The following is a 14008-nucleotide window of genomic DNA, read 5'->3' as shown; positions in this document are numbered from 1 at the left end:
TAATCTATTGCTATCTATTTGTGCCTGTGGAAACAAGGCTACACATTGTCATCTATAGCCGTGGTGTATGTTGAGTTTCGAGCTCCTCCGCGTCATACAACCTGCGCTCCCGGATGATTCTTCAACACATAGTCAGGCAGGAACGGAATCAGAATGTCTTTCTTGCCGAGATCGACCCCCTTCGAGCGGAGAATCGCGTAGGCGATGAAGACGTGGAAGAGCGTCTCGGGCATCCCCGTCGCCATCGTGAACTCAGCAGCAGGAACTTGACGAAAGGCATCGGCTCCATCCTCCTCCGGCCCAATCTGCATGGGCAGCGTGATCTCGTCGGCCTTTCTCTCAACCTCGTCCGGTCCAAACTGTGCCAGAATCTCCAGGGTCTTTTCCACCCGCGCAATCAGTTCCGGCCACGAAGTCTCCATTTCGCCCCAGTTGGTCCCAGCTTCGTTCCACGGGACGAGCTTCTTGCCGGCCAGGGCCTCTGCTAGACGGACAGGGCTTCTCGTTGCGATTCGTACTTGTAGGCGGAGCGGAAACATGTCGGGCGCAAGCCGTGACTCGATAAAAGTGGCCACATCTGGGTGTTTTGCAGCCACCTGGAGGATACGAAGGAGGACCCCAAGCGCCTTGGTGTAGGAGCCGATGCTGATATCGTAGAAGGGGACGGGTGCCATCGCGGACGAAGCTCGTGCGGCGTAGAGAGGAGGCGTAAACCACGCCTCGGCTGTCAATCCGAGTGCAGATCTACTTGTACTCGGGTGCCCTCGGGCTATTGACTAATGGCGAGCTTATAAATAGGGTCCGTGTCAGATTATAGCACTGTAGATCATGGCGCAGGATCTGAGTAAATCTCCCGAGCCCGCTTGATGTGCCTGATCCTGCGAGATGCAGCTGCGGCTGAATGTACAGGGTCTGATGTCAACACAAGGATTCGAAGGAGAAACTGAGTTATGAGTCTGCTACCACTAAATGGTTCACACGCTGATATCCACTGTCTTTACTGCAGCAGCACCCCTCCGCTTGAATGCACGCTGGTCCCTGTGATGTTCGAGTCCCGCAGCAAGTAGATGAATGCCTCCGCCACCTCCTCCGGCTGCCCGACCTTGCCGAGAAGCGCCGTCGAGGCAAAATACTCCTTCGTGGCCCTGCGCACCTCCGGTGTCGGACCCCAAATCTCCGTCTCCGTCGCCCCAGGGTGAACGACATTGACCCGGAGCGGCGCCAGGTCCAGCGCCAGCGCGCGAGTCAGCCCGTCCATGCCGGCCGAGTACGCCGCGGCGGCCGGCCATCCCTTGATGGGCTTCTCGCCCAACCTGCCGCCGCAGAAGATAAGACTCGAGGTGTAGCTGGGTTTCAGAAAGCGCGGGGCAAGCTTCGCGAGCAGGGTCGGGACGACAATCGTCAGCTGGGCCTGGTCGAGCAGATACCCGCGGTCGACTCTGGTGACGGGGAGCATTCCCGCGCGTCCTGCGGTCACGACGATGTGGTCGAGCTTGGAGTCGGCGGTGGTTTCGGTGAGGAGTTTCTCGAGGCCCTGCTCGACGTTGGGCTTGGACAGGTCGATGGTGAATCCGCGGATGTGCGTGTCGCGGATGGAGGCCTGCGACTTGATCTTTTCGACCGCGCTGGCGACGCGGGATGGGTTCGAGGATGCGATGGACACGCGGGCGCCTTGTTCAGCGGCGAGTCTGGCGACAGCAGCACCGATACCGGAGGAGCCGCCGATGACGAGGAGAGACTGGCCTGAGATGGGAGGCATTGTGGCTGTTGCTTGTGTTGGTGTCGGACGATACGAGTTGACGATGCTGTAGATGGAGAGAATTATGTAGACAGTCTGCCACATGTAGATGCATACAAATATATATATCACTCTACTAACCGGCCTTCGGAGCTGTAAAGTCCGTTCGGCGAAATGAATTCATTTATGCCAATTCGCCCGAGTCAGACCGAGCGCTTGAAGATGGAAGAACATGGGTGTGCAAGCTATCCTCACATCCCTGGTCTGGATGAAGCACGAGATACCGCATTAGGAAAGCCGGACACGCTGCCGGACGATGCCTTTGGGACTGTACGGGCTTCTCATCCCTCCATTAAGCAGTACTATTTTTTGACTATCTAGTGATGACGAGATCACAGTAAAATTGGACTATAGAAAACCGAAATAAAGCAATTTCTATATCACCCCTCACCCAATCTGTTCCATTCTGATGCATCCTTTTTGGCCGGAATGTTTACGGAGCAGGCTCGGCCGGCTCCTCCTTCTTGTCCTCCTGCGCAGGCGGCCCAGGTGGGACAGGAAGCTTCTTGAAGGGAATCGCCAGCGACAGGATCACGGTGAATGCCGCACCCGCAAGCGAGAACGCGAAGACGTCCTTGATACCGACCATATACGCGTTGTGGATGGCCGCGAGGTCGGCGCCCTGGAAGACGTGAGAAACTTCCGAAGCGCCGGTGGTCAGGACCCGGATGGGGTCGATGTTGGGGGCGTGGACCGCGAGTTCCTTGAGCATGTAGTTGGCGAAGATGGACTGCGCCATGGTGACAAAGTAGGCGCCGCTGATCGAGTTACACACTGCTCCAGTTAGAATCTGACACCGTGCGCCTCCTGGGATAGCCAACTTACTGAGCATGACACCGGTGGTAGGCGCGATGTGCTCCGGTTTCGAGAAGCTCTGCAGCGCAGTCATGGGCACCTGGTTACCCAGGCCAATGCCGATACCGAAGATGACCTGAGGCCCGATATACCGCGCCTTCGACGAGTCGACCTCGAGAGTATAGAGGAGGGCCGCGCCGACGGTTGCGAGAATGCCACTGAGGAACTCGTACGGCTGGAGGAGGCGCGTCTTTCCAATGAGGAAGCCGCTGAGCATCGACCCAGCCGCGAAGAAGGCCATGAAGGGCAGACTGTTGACGCCGCTCGCGATGGCGGACTGGCCGTGGATGGACTGGAAGTAGATGGGCAGGTAGAACAGCACCTGGAAGTTGGCGAGATTCGCACTGAAAGTGTCAGCTGGAGATCTTGCTTGGGGGGGCTGCTTTGTTCACTTACATCCAACCGTACAGCGCATTGGTCCAGACAAGACGCGGCTTCAACAAGGCCAGCGGCACCATGGCGTACTCGCCCTGAATCCACTCGACGGCGAAGAAGGCGATCGTCAGGACCACCCACATCACCAAGGTTGCGACCACCGAGCCGTCACTCCAGGGCTTCGTCTGGCCACCCCACTGCAGGGCCAGGATCAAGCACAGGAGCGAGGTGAGCAGCAGCGCAAAGCCGGGCAGATCGAGCTGGCGCAGGATCTCGACCCAGGTGGCGGGGGCGGGCTTGATGTGCTTGGGCACCTTGAAGAAGAGCACGACCAGGGCAATGACAGGGCCGCCGACGGGCAGGTTGATCCAGAAGCACCATCGCCAGGTGACCTCGCTGGTGAAGGCGCCGCCGAGGAGAGGGCCGATGATGGTGGAGAACATGAAGACTGACATCCACATGCCAATCAACATCGGCCGCTTCTTGGGCTCTGCGACGTAGCTGATCATCAGCACGGAGCCCCCCAGCGTCCCAGAGCATCCCCAACCCTGCAGCGCTCGTCCGACAATCAGGGCGGCGCTGTTGGGAGCGGCCGCCGCCAAGATGCTGCCGACCAGGAAGATGACGACGGAGACAAGATAGACCAGCTGGGCCGAGAAGTACTTGTAGAGCTTTCCCCACATGGGCGCGGAGCTGCCGACGAGGAGGAAACAGGCGCTGCCGTACCAGCCGACGTCGTCGAGCCGGTGGAAGTCGTCGGTGATGCCGGGGATGGCGGTTGCGACGATGCCCTAGCGGTGTTACTCAAGCAACTCGAGGGCGAACGGGGAACTCACAATATCCAAGGCCGCGAGCAGCGTGCTCAGGAAGATGGTGCCCATGATGGCGGCCAGACGAAAGCCCTCGGCATACTCGGGCTCAGGGGGCGGGCTGTCATCGTGCTTCTCCTGGATGGCGATGTCGGGCGTGGAATAGCCGCCGTCGGTGGTGCCGCTGTCTTCGTCTTTTGTCATGGTGCTGGGAGTGCTGTCTGCAAGCGTGCTCGTTGGTCGACTGCTGGACTGCTGGACGGCTGGTTTTGGGGAAAGGGATGAGGTCCAGCCAGCCTGGCTGCAGGGCTATACTATTATACTGATGGTGTTTCGGGCTGTTTAGTCAGAGGGCCCTGGATCTGCGCTGGCAGAGCACCCACTAGCTGCTTTGGACGGCAACTAAGCCTGAAGCAGAGCGACGCGTCGATTACAAATGCTCGATTGGCAGCTCCCAGGAGAGCCGGCAGCATCCATCACGGAACGGGTTAGCGGAGGTCCATCGTCAGGGCTTGCTGGCGCTGACCAACCCTCCCGATGGATGATCGTCGATGGCCGCCGGAGCAATTACTAATGGCGGCGGCGTGGCCATCGAGTGGTCCTTGCCGGCCGGGAGCTGAATCCTTTTGCGCTCTGGCAGGTGGGCCGCTCGCTGGCTCTTCTTTGTCTCTTATTTGTCTGCCTCTGAGCACTTGGTCGGGCGTGATGGCGCCATCTGACTGCGGAGGCGGCGGCGTCTGGACGCCGAGACAGAGACAAAGAAAGGCAAGGAAACGAAGAGAATCATAAGAATGGGAACGAGGAGGAGAGGAGGAAAAGAAGGAAAGAAAAAGGAGGGAGAGAAAAAAAAAAAAAAAAAAAAAAAAGAAATGAAAAAAGAAATGAAACGAACCCGAAAAACGACGACATGGGTTGCATACGGTCGTCACAGACGGCCCATCGTTATCATCACCACGACTAGCGCATCGCACATAAGAATTGCCCGCGAACGCCCTGCCCGTGAAGAAGTTGATCCTCAGCTGCTCTCCCCGTCGAAGGAGCTCCAACCTGGACGCCACCCTTTCGTCGCGAGGGGGCCAAACGAGATGCCTGGCGTCTGGATGCAGTCCCTCCGGCGGTACTTTGGCCGAGGGTTGCATCCCAGGCCTCGTCGCGAGTCTCCGTCTGCGGCTTCATTGGGCGAGGGCAATAATTCCGGACACGAGGGCCTGGGGATCTAACGGGAACTGGTCAAAGAAAGTCATGAAATCTCTCCGCCGGACGGCTTCCAGAAGGCCAACGTCTTCACGCAGGACGGCGATACGATGACTCTGTCTCGACTAGCGCGCCATGCGAGGAACCGTCCTTCTTCATCTCGCTCGGGTTGCTCTTGGCTGACAGCCAGAAGCTGATTTATCAGTCGCCCGAGCGCCGCATCTGCCTTCTTCTGGAGGCTACCTGGTCGACCGTTCTGCACCCATCCCTTGATGCTCATCGTAAAAGCTCTAAATATATATTGACTGATCTTCTCACCCTCGTCCTGATCATGAATCCCGACATCGCCGACGACGCAGACTCCGCGTCGCCGCGTGCCCCCCCCGTCGTCCGTCGCAGCGCCCTGGGCTGCACCAAACTGCGCGACAGCTGCCACTCCTGTGCCACCTCCAAGATCAAGTGTCCCAAGGAAAAGCCCTCCTGCTCCAAATGCGAAGCCCGAGGCATCGAGTGCCAGTACTTCTTCGCCCGGCGCCCCGGTCGTCGACGCGAGAACAGCACCGGCCACCCCACCAGCTGCACCAGCAACAACACCACCACCACCACCATCATCACCAACAGCAGCACCAGCAGCAGCAATAACTCTTCCTCCTCCTCTTCCGCCTCCTCCTCCTCCTCCCCGTCTTCGTCCTCCTCCGTATCGTCGCATCCCAAGTCCGTTCCCGACAAAGACCCCCCGCGAGCCCCCGACGCCATCGAGGCGAATCCCCCAGACCCCCCCTTCCCCAGCAACAGCGTGCTCGATATCGCTCCGACCGACCATGTCCTTGGTCCGTATTCATCAGACCTCTTTTCCGTGCTCGAGGACCCGAGTGTCTTTGCGCCGCTGCCTGATTTCGACTCCAATATGACCGACGTCGACTTCAGCACCATGGACTACTTCGAGCAGCCCGCCATCGACAGCGACAGCTTCACGCGGACGCTGAACGATATCGGGTCGCTTCTCATACCGGAGACCATCAGCTTCGACCTCAGCGCGCTGGATACAGACCCCCTGAGTGCCTCGGCGGTGCCCTCGCTCGCCTCCAGCGTGCCCACCCCGTCCACCACGCACTCCATGATGATGATGCGCGCCCCGTCTGCCGACATCGCCTGTCGCTGTATAGCCCAGGCTCTCGACGTGCTGAAAGTGCTCTCGTCTGCCAAGTCTCCCCCCGTCTCCCCGTTTGGCGGTCCCGGTGCCGCGACGATGAGCTCTGCGCAGGCCGTAATGGCGGAGAACCAGCAATATATCGAGACTGTCGGCGGTCTCCTGTCGTGCTCCTCGTGCACGGACGACCCGTTTCTGCTGGCCATCGTCTCCATGATCGTCCTCAAGATCCTGGAGCGATACGCCGCCACGGCGCGAACCCAGGTGTCCAGCGTAAGAGGCGCCGGCGAGTCCGATCCGGGACAGCGGCCCGCATCCGGCATGATCCCCAGCGGCAAGGACCAGATGAGGCCTCTGAGCCGGTCATATAACATGCCCCGGGACGACAGCACCGGGGCTCGCGTCCCGGCTCGGCTGGTGCTCAGCGAACTGCACCGCGTGCAGCGGTTAGTGAATCTGCTGTCGCCGAAGCTCAAACGCAGCCAGGAGGCCGACACGCGAGGTTTCGAGCACGCAGCTTGGGGCCGTCACACTGTAGCAAATGAAAATGACAAGGCACATTCTACCCCGTTCTCTCCGAACACGCTGGCGCAGATGGAGGGCGACATGCGCAAGAGCCTCAGCTCGTTGTCCGCGGACATTATCAACAGATTGAGACAAGACTGAAATGAATGACTAGATTCGGCGTAAATGCTGTGTATTTTCTGCCCGTGCTTCCCTCCGTTCTCTCCTTTCTTCTCCTATTTGTGTGCTGTTCTGGTACCGCTGTATATAGTCATCTCTCCTTCAACATCCTTCACGAGCCATGATCTGGCCCACAGAGCAGCAAGCAATGAAACGCGTGTGGACCTCCAGTGGGCCTCTCCAACAGCTGTAATGACTAAGAGTCTGCAGGAGTTGCACGTTCGCGGGCCAGGATCCTGCAGTCCCACGAGCACTGCATGCGAGGGCCCCCTCCCCTGCACTCGCATAAACCATCTTCGCTCTTTCCTGGGCGCTGAAGGACCCCCCAGTCTCTGACGAACACCCCGGCCCGTCGAATCGGGGCGTTTGGCTTATGCGCCGCTGCGAATCTTCCGACGGATGCATCGACGACAACCTGCCGAGGGCGTACCGAGGGCTTCCTTATATGCCTGTTCAACACACTGCGTGGCCTTTGATTGCATTTTCCTTAACCTTCAGTTTCATACTAGTCTATACGAGTCTTCAGTAGCAAATAATGACTGTCATTAAAGCCTCACAGGTCAAACTGACCCCCCAGCGCACGGGGTATGCGCGCCTCGAGCCCAGTCCCGCCGGCAGCCTCGAGACGGCCAACGAGCTGCTGCAGCGAAACCACGACAGCTACCACATGTATTTCCGCGATGTCGGCGGCCACAACCACATTGCCCACGCCGTGCTGAGCGTGCTCGCCATGGGCGGCGGCCCCCGGGAGCTGAAGCGGGCCTACGACGATGGCTACGGATACCAGCGCCCCCTGCCCGCGCTGAACCTGCAGGTGGCCCAGGAGCTGCGCGACCCAGAGAAGTTCCGCGCCCGCATGCTGAACCTGGATCAGTACACGAACTTCCTGCACTTCTTCGAGAGCGAGATCGACGCCAAGGGCTGGCAGGCCGTGCTGCAGGAATACTGCTTCAGCCGCACGCCCCTCGCGGAGGCCATGTTCTCGCAGCTGTACGAGGGCCTCCTGCACCCGATCATCCACCTGGGCTTCGGCGTCGAGTTCGAGCAGCCCAGCATCATCGCCGAGGGCCTCGCTCACGCTGCCTCCCACGACCCGGGCAACATCGACACCTTCTTCCTGCGCAGCGAGCAGCTGGCGAAATCCGGCTCCGTGCGCGCGAAGCCCCTCGTCGCGCTCTACGACGAGGTGCGGCGCAACGAGAAGACCCGGACCGCGGGCCGCATGCAGGATGGGCCGTTCCGGCTCCGTGACGGTCCCCTGGCTCGCGCGATGGACGAGATCGTGGGTATTGCCGCGCAGTTCCAGATCAAGCCGGAGGAGCTGGAGCGGCGCACGGCGGAGATGATCAACTGCGCGGCGTACAGCGCGGGCGCCGCGCAGCGACGGGGGAAGGTGCCCAAGGTGGACTTCTTCATCATGCACGACGTGACGTGCTCGATCTTCCTGAGCGTGCTGATCAAGCAGCCGTGGATCAAGCTCGAGGACCGCATCCGGCTGGTGGAGTGGAAGGCGCGGCTGGACCTGGCGTGGTACGCGGCGAACGGAGCTGCCGAGCTGCGTCTGGAGGATATCTCGCAGTACGAGCCGACGGCGAGCAAGGGGATGGACTGGCGCGCGCTGTACAAGGCCGTCAACGAGGTGCACGACGACGGACACATCGCCAAGTTCGTGCGGGCTCTGAAGAACGGCGAGAGCGTCTCCCAGCCCTTCGAGACGGGGGACGACGCCGACAGCTTTCCCATCAAGGGCGACCTGTGGCTGCGGATTGCGCAGATGGGCTACGACACGACCAAGGACGGTCACGATAACAGCGACAAATGGGTCTGGGGGGCTGGATTTGACCTTGCGTGGATGAAGGTGCCAGATGCGAAGTAGTTGAATTTATCTCAGTGTCTCATTATTACAGACTAGACAAGCTACTTATTCCATCGTGATGACTGCCCTAAAGCGAACCTTTCCACTGAGCATCGCATCTGTAGACGTTAGTACGCGAACATCAACGGCTGCAGCAGACGTACCAAAAGCGTCCTGCGCCTGCGCGAGAGGAAACTTCTCGACGACGCTCGCAATGTCCGTTCTTTCCGCAAACCGAACGGCCTCCTCGGCGTCCCCAGGATGTCCGCTGGGCCAGAACTGCACGGAGAGGCCATACTTGAGCAGCTCCATGGGATTCAGGGTCAGATCAGTGGGAAAGCTGAGGACGAGCAGCTTGCCCAGGATCCCCAGGCCCTTCAGCAACGGCGTGATGGCGTCTCCCGTCGAGGCGGTCGTGATAGCAAGAGCAGCACTGCCCAGGGCCGCGAGCTGTGCGCCAGCATCGCCCGCATCCGAGTCGATGTACTCGTCTGCTCCGAGCTCACGCGCTGCCGCCTCCTTCTCAGCACCGCGGGAGATCGCAACGACTCGGTAGCCCATGCGCTTCGCATACTGGATGGCTAGATGGCCGAGACCTCCGAGACCCTGAACGGCAACCGTCTCGCCCGCCCTGACGTTCATGTTGCGGATGGAGTTGAAGACCGTCAGGCCAGCACAGAGAAGGGGCGCATACGTCGCTGCGTCCACGTTGGCTGGGATGCGAACAGCGGACTCGGAGCGAATAAGGCAGTACTCGGCGTCTACAACAGCGAGTCAGACCACGGAAGGAATACCTGCACCAGCACACTTACATCCACCCTCCTTAGTCGCGCCATTGACAGCGGTGCTGTCGCACATCTGGAACCAGCCCTTCCTGCACGCCTTGCACGTCCCGTCGTGGCCGCCGTGCCAGCCAGCGCCGATGCGCTCCCCGACGTTCCAGTCGCGGACATCGCTCCCAACCGCGGCGACCTTGCCAATAATCTCATGGCCTGGCACAATGGGGAATCCGCCGCCGAGGCCGTTGTACTGCGAGTACATGTCCGAGTGGCACACGCCGCACGCCTCGACCTTGATCAGCAGCTCGTTGGGTGCAGGGAGCTTCAGCGGGGCATCCTCGACGGTCAGCGGATGTCCCAGATCCTTGAAGACGGCGCGCTTGTAGGTTTGTGGGAGGGACATGGTGAATTGTGAGAGAAATGAGGGAGTTAGGGTTGAGTGCCAGGTGGCTCAGATGCTCAGATATACTGCGAGTCTCGGGCTAATTATTAATGAAGTCTTGAAAGACTCCGGCGCGTCACCAAAGTGCTGTATTTGGCTGTGTAGTCCTACACTGCAAACTAGAACTCTCACATTGACTATCTACAGCTCATCCTTGGGCTTGCCCCCTTGAGTCGACGCAAACACCCCTTCTGTAAAACGCCACACGGTCTCGTCAACCCCGCGGCTGCGTAGTCCAGCCAGCAGCCGCTCGTTGTTGGCGCCCTCGCCCGCAGGATCAACGAGGAAGATGCCACCCCCAGACTTCGGCACGGGTGAGAGCCCGATCGGCACGGGCACAAGGCCTCCCTGCACGGAATACCGGTCGTTCGTGGCGAGGAAGAGCGCACGCTGACCGGCCTCGTCCGCGCTCGTCGGGTTGGGCGGCGACATGCCGAATTTATTCGCGCGAGCCAGGCCCGGCGTTGCGACGGTGCCGGGGAACCAGTGGATGATGCTGAGGTGTGGGTTCGCCCGCGCGATCCTCTCGAGCGTGAGCGTGCCCATCGTGCCGGAGTGGATGGACGAGTTCCAGAAGGACCAGTTCTTGGGATCGCGCAGGTCCAGGTCGCGTTCGTTGAGGGGGCCCTCGAGGCCGCCGCCGAGCACGGAGACGACGCGCGGGCTGGGCGCCTTGTTGAGCAGTGGGACGAGTTGCTGGACGAGGCGAAGACGCGAGTAGTACCGCGTCGTCATGGAGGGATCCAGGCCCTCGCGGGTGTCTCTGCGGCCCTCGAAGGCCATGAAGCCGGCCGACATGAAGAGGATGTCGATCTTCGTCTCGTTCTCCTTGATTCCCGCGACGATGCGGTCGATTTCTGAGATCAGGGAGACATCGGCTTCAATCAGGTTGTATGTGCCGGACGGGTTCGAATCACGCAGCGAGGCGAGGAAGGCCTCGTGCGAGCCAACAGCGGACGGGCGAGCCACGGAGTAGATGCGAGGAGAAGAGGCATGCTGCGCAAAGTGCTGCAGTGCACTCTGTCCAATCCCCGACGTAGCCCCCATGAAGAGGGCGACGAGGCCCGCTGGAAGGCTCCCAATGCCGAGATTGGCTTGCTGGACCGTTTGTAGAGAGACCATCTTGATGGATGCTGATGGGGAAGGGGACGCTGGAGGCTCAACAGGCAGGCTCTTATTCTCGCCTGAGCCAAAGTCAGCAGACCAACCAATGCCAGCAAGACGGCGCATTTGCCGGTGTAATTGATAAGACAAAGAGCTTTTGTCCGATGCCCGATGATCGTCCCTTGCATATATGGTGCCATTACACATCGCCTCGATCTGGACCCATGTTCTGCAGGACGATTCAACAGTTCAGAGACCACAATGGCTCCAGGCGAGGGAGGGTACCGCCAGATTAACAAGGCTCTCAACATCTGTGCCTTTGAGGATTATCTCGAGGGGCAGCAGAAAGCGCTGCCCCCGTTGCCTGATGTCGAGCAGGTCAGCCCTCGAGTACTTCGAGTGCTCGGCCAGAACCCGGGAAAGGTACGTCGAGATCCAGCATTGTGTACAGCTAAACTAACTCCTCTCGCAGTTTACCCTACAAGGCACAAATACATTCATCGTCGGGACCGGCTCAGAACGTCTCATCGTTGATACAGGCCAGGGCATTCCCGACTGGGCAGACCTCATCCATGAGACCCTGACCCGACGCGGAATTACGCTCTCGCATGTCCTTCTTACGCACTGGCATGGCGACCACACGGGTGGAGTGCCCGATCTGATTCGCATGTACCCGCATCTCTCATCGGCAATCTACAAGCACACCCCGAGCAAGACGCAACAGCCGATTGTGGACGGCCAGATCTTTCGCGTTGAGGGCGCTACGGTGCGTGCCGTGCACACACCCGGCCACTCCAGCGACCACATGTGCTTCGTGCTCGAGGAGGAACACGGCATGTTTACCGGGGATAATATCCTCGGACACGGCACATCTGCCGTGGAGCATCTCAGCACCTGGATGGACACACTGTACAAGATGCAAGCGCAGGACTGCCTCACGGGCTACCCTGCCCACGGGATTGTCATTAGCAATCTACGGACGAAGATCAAGGGCGAGCTGGCTCGGAAGCTGCAGCGCGAACGACAGGTGCTGAAAGTGCTGGTGCAGGCCAAGCAGGGCAAGCGCAGCGTGACGGTCAAGGAACTTGTGGCCAGCATGTACGGGAATGGTGTGGGCGCCGGGGTGCGAGAGCTCGCCCTCGAGCCCTTCATGGATGAGGTTCTGAGGAAACTGGCCGAGGATGGCGCCGTCGCATTCGAGGTTCGGGGGGGTGTCAAGCGGTGGTTTGCCCTGGAGGCTGTCTAGACGGTACGGCCACTGTATCATGTCTGCATAGAATATCTGTCTTAGACTGTATTTTATGGGCTCGTATTTGGCAACAATGTCCCAGAAATAGCATTTCCTCCACCAATAGTCCGTTGATTCATAGATTCATCGATCAGAGATCAACGATCATAAATCACAAGTTCACAAGTTATGCAGCGCACTCCGTCATGCACTGCTGACTCACCACGCCGGCTGCTGACTCATCGGACCAATTGTGCTGACCAATCAGGCCGAAAAGAAGATGCAACGCAATTTCAAAGCTTCGGGGGATTTGCAGGCTTTGAACGACGGGATTCGATTTCTAATCTCCAGGCCAAGCTCCCGACGGGATTCGATTTCTAATCTACAGGCCAAGCTCCCGGAGTAACCCCCTGAACCCCACAATTGCCCCGAGCAGAGGGAACAGCGACCGGGTCGCGTGCAGCCACGACCACCGCACCACGAGCGCCCGCACAGCATCCAACTCTGCCGGCGCAGACGCCGCCTCTAAACTAAACAGCGTGTTATTCGTCGGCGTCATGACGACCCAAGTAAAGGGCACCATCGCGATGGTCGCGACGCCCGCTGCTGCGTAGACCCCCCAGTCCTTGCGGCCCGTTGCGCGTCTGCTGAGACCGGCGTATGCGTACAGACTGCACGTGGCGATGCAGAACGCCGGCAGCATGATATGGCCGTAGTGGTAGGTCCGGGACCATTGGCGGACGAGTTGGCCCGAGTCGGCGTTGGTGTCCAGGAAGACGGGGACTGCGATGGCTGAGAGGCACAGCATGGCGCCTGGGGAATGTGTTAATCGTGACCTCTCCACGGGGAATACGCTGCTTGCCTGATAGCGCGGAGCCGGTGACTACAGCAGTGGCCTGCACGCCTATCTTCGGTGGCTCTGGAGGCGCCATGGTCTTTGTGTTCGGATGAGGAGCGAGAGAGTGATGCGCGTTGTTCGCGGAAAAGACAATCCAGATCACTACGATATATTTATCTCCTCGACTTCTCGGTCTAAGTCTGGGACAATTGCGGAGGAATCACACCCGTGCTAAAGTATCACGCCGTGCCTCGTCTCACGCAACTTCTCTTCGTCCTGCAACTAACAGTAACCACTTATCATTGTCTTGTTTATCGTTGTCACCATGGCATTCACCGAACCCGAGGTTCCCCAGCTGTCTGGCTCGACGGAGGGCAAGTATCTCTGTCTGACCATCTGCGGGTACCGCAAGCCCGGGATGAGCGAGGAAGACTACCGCAATCATATGGTCAACATCTCCGCGCCCATGACCAAGGGGCTCATGGTCAAGTACGGCGTGAAGCGATGGACTCAGGTGAGCCTACTGCCATACCACAGGTAACTGGCTCGCTCATCTGTCCAGATTCACAACCAGGCTTCGACTCGGGCCTTGATGTCCCAGCTGTACGACAGTCAGATGGCCAACGTTGCAGACTTCGACTGCTTCAGCCAGGTGGTCTTCAAGGATCTCGAGGACTACAAGCGCATGAAGCAGGACCCATGGTACCAGGAGCATCTGATCGGTGACCATGAGAAGTTTGCCGATACTAAGAGAAGCATGTACGTATGCTGAATGGCACATCAGGCGAATGCTAACTCTACAGGATGACAATCGGCTGGATCGAGGAGTTTGTCAGAGACGGCGAGGTGGTCGATGGGTTCAAGGATTGCTAGTTTCATAAAGCTCTCAAAACATCT

At 59.3% G+C, this 14008-nt stretch overlaps 11 protein-coding genes across 11 annotated transcripts; 4 read left to right on the top strand and 7 right to left on the bottom strand.

Annotated features, from left to right (window-relative positions):
• Nucleotides 1-92: 92 nt before the first annotated feature.
• On the bottom strand, nucleotides 93-674 carry BJX67DRAFT_377476 (DUF1993 domain-containing protein; the record flags this gene model as incomplete). The annotated part of the gene is made up of 1 exon (XM_071032115.1): nucleotides 93-674. One exon carries the CDS (start codon nucleotides 672-674, stop codon nucleotides 93-95), a length of 582 nt encoding a protein of 193 aa, XP_070890720.1.
• A 142-nt stretch (nucleotides 675-816) lies between these two features.
• BJX67DRAFT_342927 (SDR family NAD(P)-dependent oxidoreductase) lies at nucleotides 817-1809 on the bottom strand. Its single transcript, XM_071028091.1, has one exon. It carries the CDS (start codon nucleotides 1757-1759, stop codon nucleotides 998-1000), a length of 762 nt encoding a protein of 253 aa, XP_070890719.1. The 5' UTR covers nucleotides 1760-1809; the 3' UTR covers nucleotides 817-997.
• Nucleotides 1810-1870: 61 nt separating this feature from the next.
• BJX67DRAFT_342923 (MDR family MFS transporter) lies at nucleotides 1871-4718 on the bottom strand. Its single transcript, XM_071028090.1, has 4 exons — nucleotides 3865-4718; nucleotides 3050-3819; nucleotides 2624-2997; nucleotides 1871-2572 (listed from the first exon to the last, which is right to left on the bottom strand). The coding sequence occupies exons 1-4, from the start codon at nucleotides 4039-4041 to the stop codon at nucleotides 2232-2234; spliced, it is 1662 nt and encodes a 553-aa protein (XP_070890718.1). The 5' UTR covers nucleotides 4042-4718; the 3' UTR covers nucleotides 1871-2231.
• BJX67DRAFT_167935 (uncharacterized protein) lies at nucleotides 4019-5169 on the bottom strand. Its single transcript, XM_071025051.1, has one exon. The coding sequence runs from the start codon at nucleotides 4974-4976 to the stop codon at nucleotides 4326-4328; it is 651 nt and encodes a 216-aa protein (XP_070890717.1). The 5' UTR covers nucleotides 4977-5169; the 3' UTR covers nucleotides 4019-4325.
• On the top strand, nucleotides 5170-7124 carry tpcE (Zn(II)2Cys6 domain-containing transcription factor tpcE). The gene has a single exon (XM_071025052.1). The coding sequence runs from the start codon at nucleotides 5363-5365 to the stop codon at nucleotides 6845-6847; it is 1485 nt and encodes a 494-aa protein (XP_070890716.1). The 5' UTR covers nucleotides 5170-5362; the 3' UTR covers nucleotides 6848-7124.
• tpcI (questin oxygenase tpcI) lies at nucleotides 7124-8770 on the top strand. The gene has a single exon (XM_071034476.1). The coding sequence runs from the start codon at nucleotides 7401-7403 to the stop codon at nucleotides 8739-8741; it is 1341 nt and encodes a 446-aa protein (XP_070890715.1). The 5' UTR covers nucleotides 7124-7400; the 3' UTR covers nucleotides 8742-8770.
• Nucleotides 8771-8786: 16 nt separating this feature from the next.
• BJX67DRAFT_369805 (chaperonin 10-like protein) lies at nucleotides 8787-9902 on the bottom strand (the record flags this gene model as incomplete). The annotated part of the gene is made up of 3 exons (XM_071030822.1): nucleotides 8787-8839; nucleotides 8885-9481; nucleotides 9533-9902. 3 exons carry the CDS (start codon nucleotides 9900-9902, stop codon nucleotides 8787-8789), a joined length of 1020 nt encoding a protein of 339 aa, XP_070890714.1.
• Nucleotides 9903-10082: 180 nt separating this feature from the next.
• On the bottom strand, nucleotides 10083-11063 carry BJX67DRAFT_369804 (uncharacterized protein; the record flags this gene model as incomplete). The annotated part of the gene is made up of 1 exon (XM_071030821.1): nucleotides 10083-11063. One exon carries the CDS (start codon nucleotides 11061-11063, stop codon nucleotides 10083-10085), a length of 981 nt encoding a protein of 326 aa, XP_070890713.1.
• A 243-nt stretch (nucleotides 11064-11306) lies between these two features.
• Nucleotides 11307-12291, top strand: BJX67DRAFT_389200 (beta-lactamase-like protein; the record flags this gene model as incomplete). The annotated part of the gene is made up of 2 exons (XM_071034475.1): nucleotides 11307-11468; nucleotides 11518-12291. The coding sequence occupies 2 exons, from the start codon at nucleotides 11307-11309 to the stop codon at nucleotides 12289-12291; spliced, it is 936 nt and encodes a 311-aa protein (XP_070890712.1).
• Nucleotides 12292-12589: 298 nt separating this feature from the next.
• Nucleotides 12590-13371, bottom strand: tpcL (anthrone oxygenase tpcL). The gene has a single exon (XM_071025050.1). The coding sequence runs from the start codon at nucleotides 13079-13081 to the stop codon at nucleotides 12656-12658; it is 426 nt and encodes a 141-aa protein (XP_070890711.1). The 5' UTR covers nucleotides 13082-13371; the 3' UTR covers nucleotides 12590-12655.
• A 65-nt stretch (nucleotides 13372-13436) lies between these two features.
• Nucleotides 13437-13984, top strand: tpcK (decarboxylase tpcK; the record flags this gene model as incomplete). Its single annotated transcript, XM_071032114.1, has 3 exons — nucleotides 13437-13625; nucleotides 13674-13870; nucleotides 13915-13984. The coding sequence occupies 3 exons, from the start codon at nucleotides 13437-13439 to the stop codon at nucleotides 13982-13984; spliced, it is 456 nt and encodes a 151-aa protein (XP_070890710.1).
• Nucleotides 13985-14008: the final 24 nt, after the last annotated feature.

The sequence above is a fragment of the Aspergillus lucknowensis genome, assembly GCF_044049455.1.
Source record: "Aspergillus lucknowensis strain CBS 449.75 chromosome Unknown BJX67scaffold_3, whole genome shotgun sequence".
Taxonomy (NCBI): domain Eukaryota; kingdom Fungi; phylum Ascomycota; class Eurotiomycetes; order Eurotiales; family Aspergillaceae; genus Aspergillus; species Aspergillus lucknowensis.
The sequence above is the reverse complement of the archived record's forward strand: the minus strand, read 5'-3'. Positions and strand labels throughout refer to the sequence as shown.

Bases quoted from the DNA above. Each gene is read 5' to 3' on its own strand.
- BJX67DRAFT_342927 (XM_071028091.1), bottom strand. From the start codon at position 1,759: ATGCCTCCCATCTCAGGCCAGTCTCTCCTCGTCATCGGCGGCTCCTCC.
- BJX67DRAFT_167935 (XM_071025051.1), bottom strand. From the start codon at position 4,976: ATGCAACCCTCGGCCAAAGTACCGCCGGAGGGACTGCATCCAGACGCC.
- tpcL (XM_071025050.1), bottom strand. From the start codon at position 13,081: ATGCTGTGCCTCTCAGCCATCGCAGTCCCCGTCTTCCTGGACACCAAC.
- tpcE (XM_071025052.1), top strand. From the start codon at position 5,363: ATGAATCCCGACATCGCCGACGACGCAGACTCCGCGTCGCCGCGTGCC.
- BJX67DRAFT_342923 (XM_071028090.1), bottom strand. From the start codon at position 4,041: ATGACAAAAGACGAAGACAGCGGCACCACCGACGGCGGCTATTCCACG. The intron at 3,820-3,864 runs GTGAGTTCCCCG...TAACACCGCTAG, and splicing joins TGCTCGCGGCCTTGGATATT to GGCATCGTCGCAACCGCCAT. The intron at 2,573-2,623 runs GTAAGTTGGCTA...TAACTGGAGCAG, and splicing joins TACCACCGGTGTCATGCTCA to TGTGTAACTCGATCAGCGGC.
- tpcI (XM_071034476.1), top strand. From the start codon at position 7,401: ATGACTGTCATTAAAGCCTCACAGGTCAAACTGACCCCCCAGCGCACG.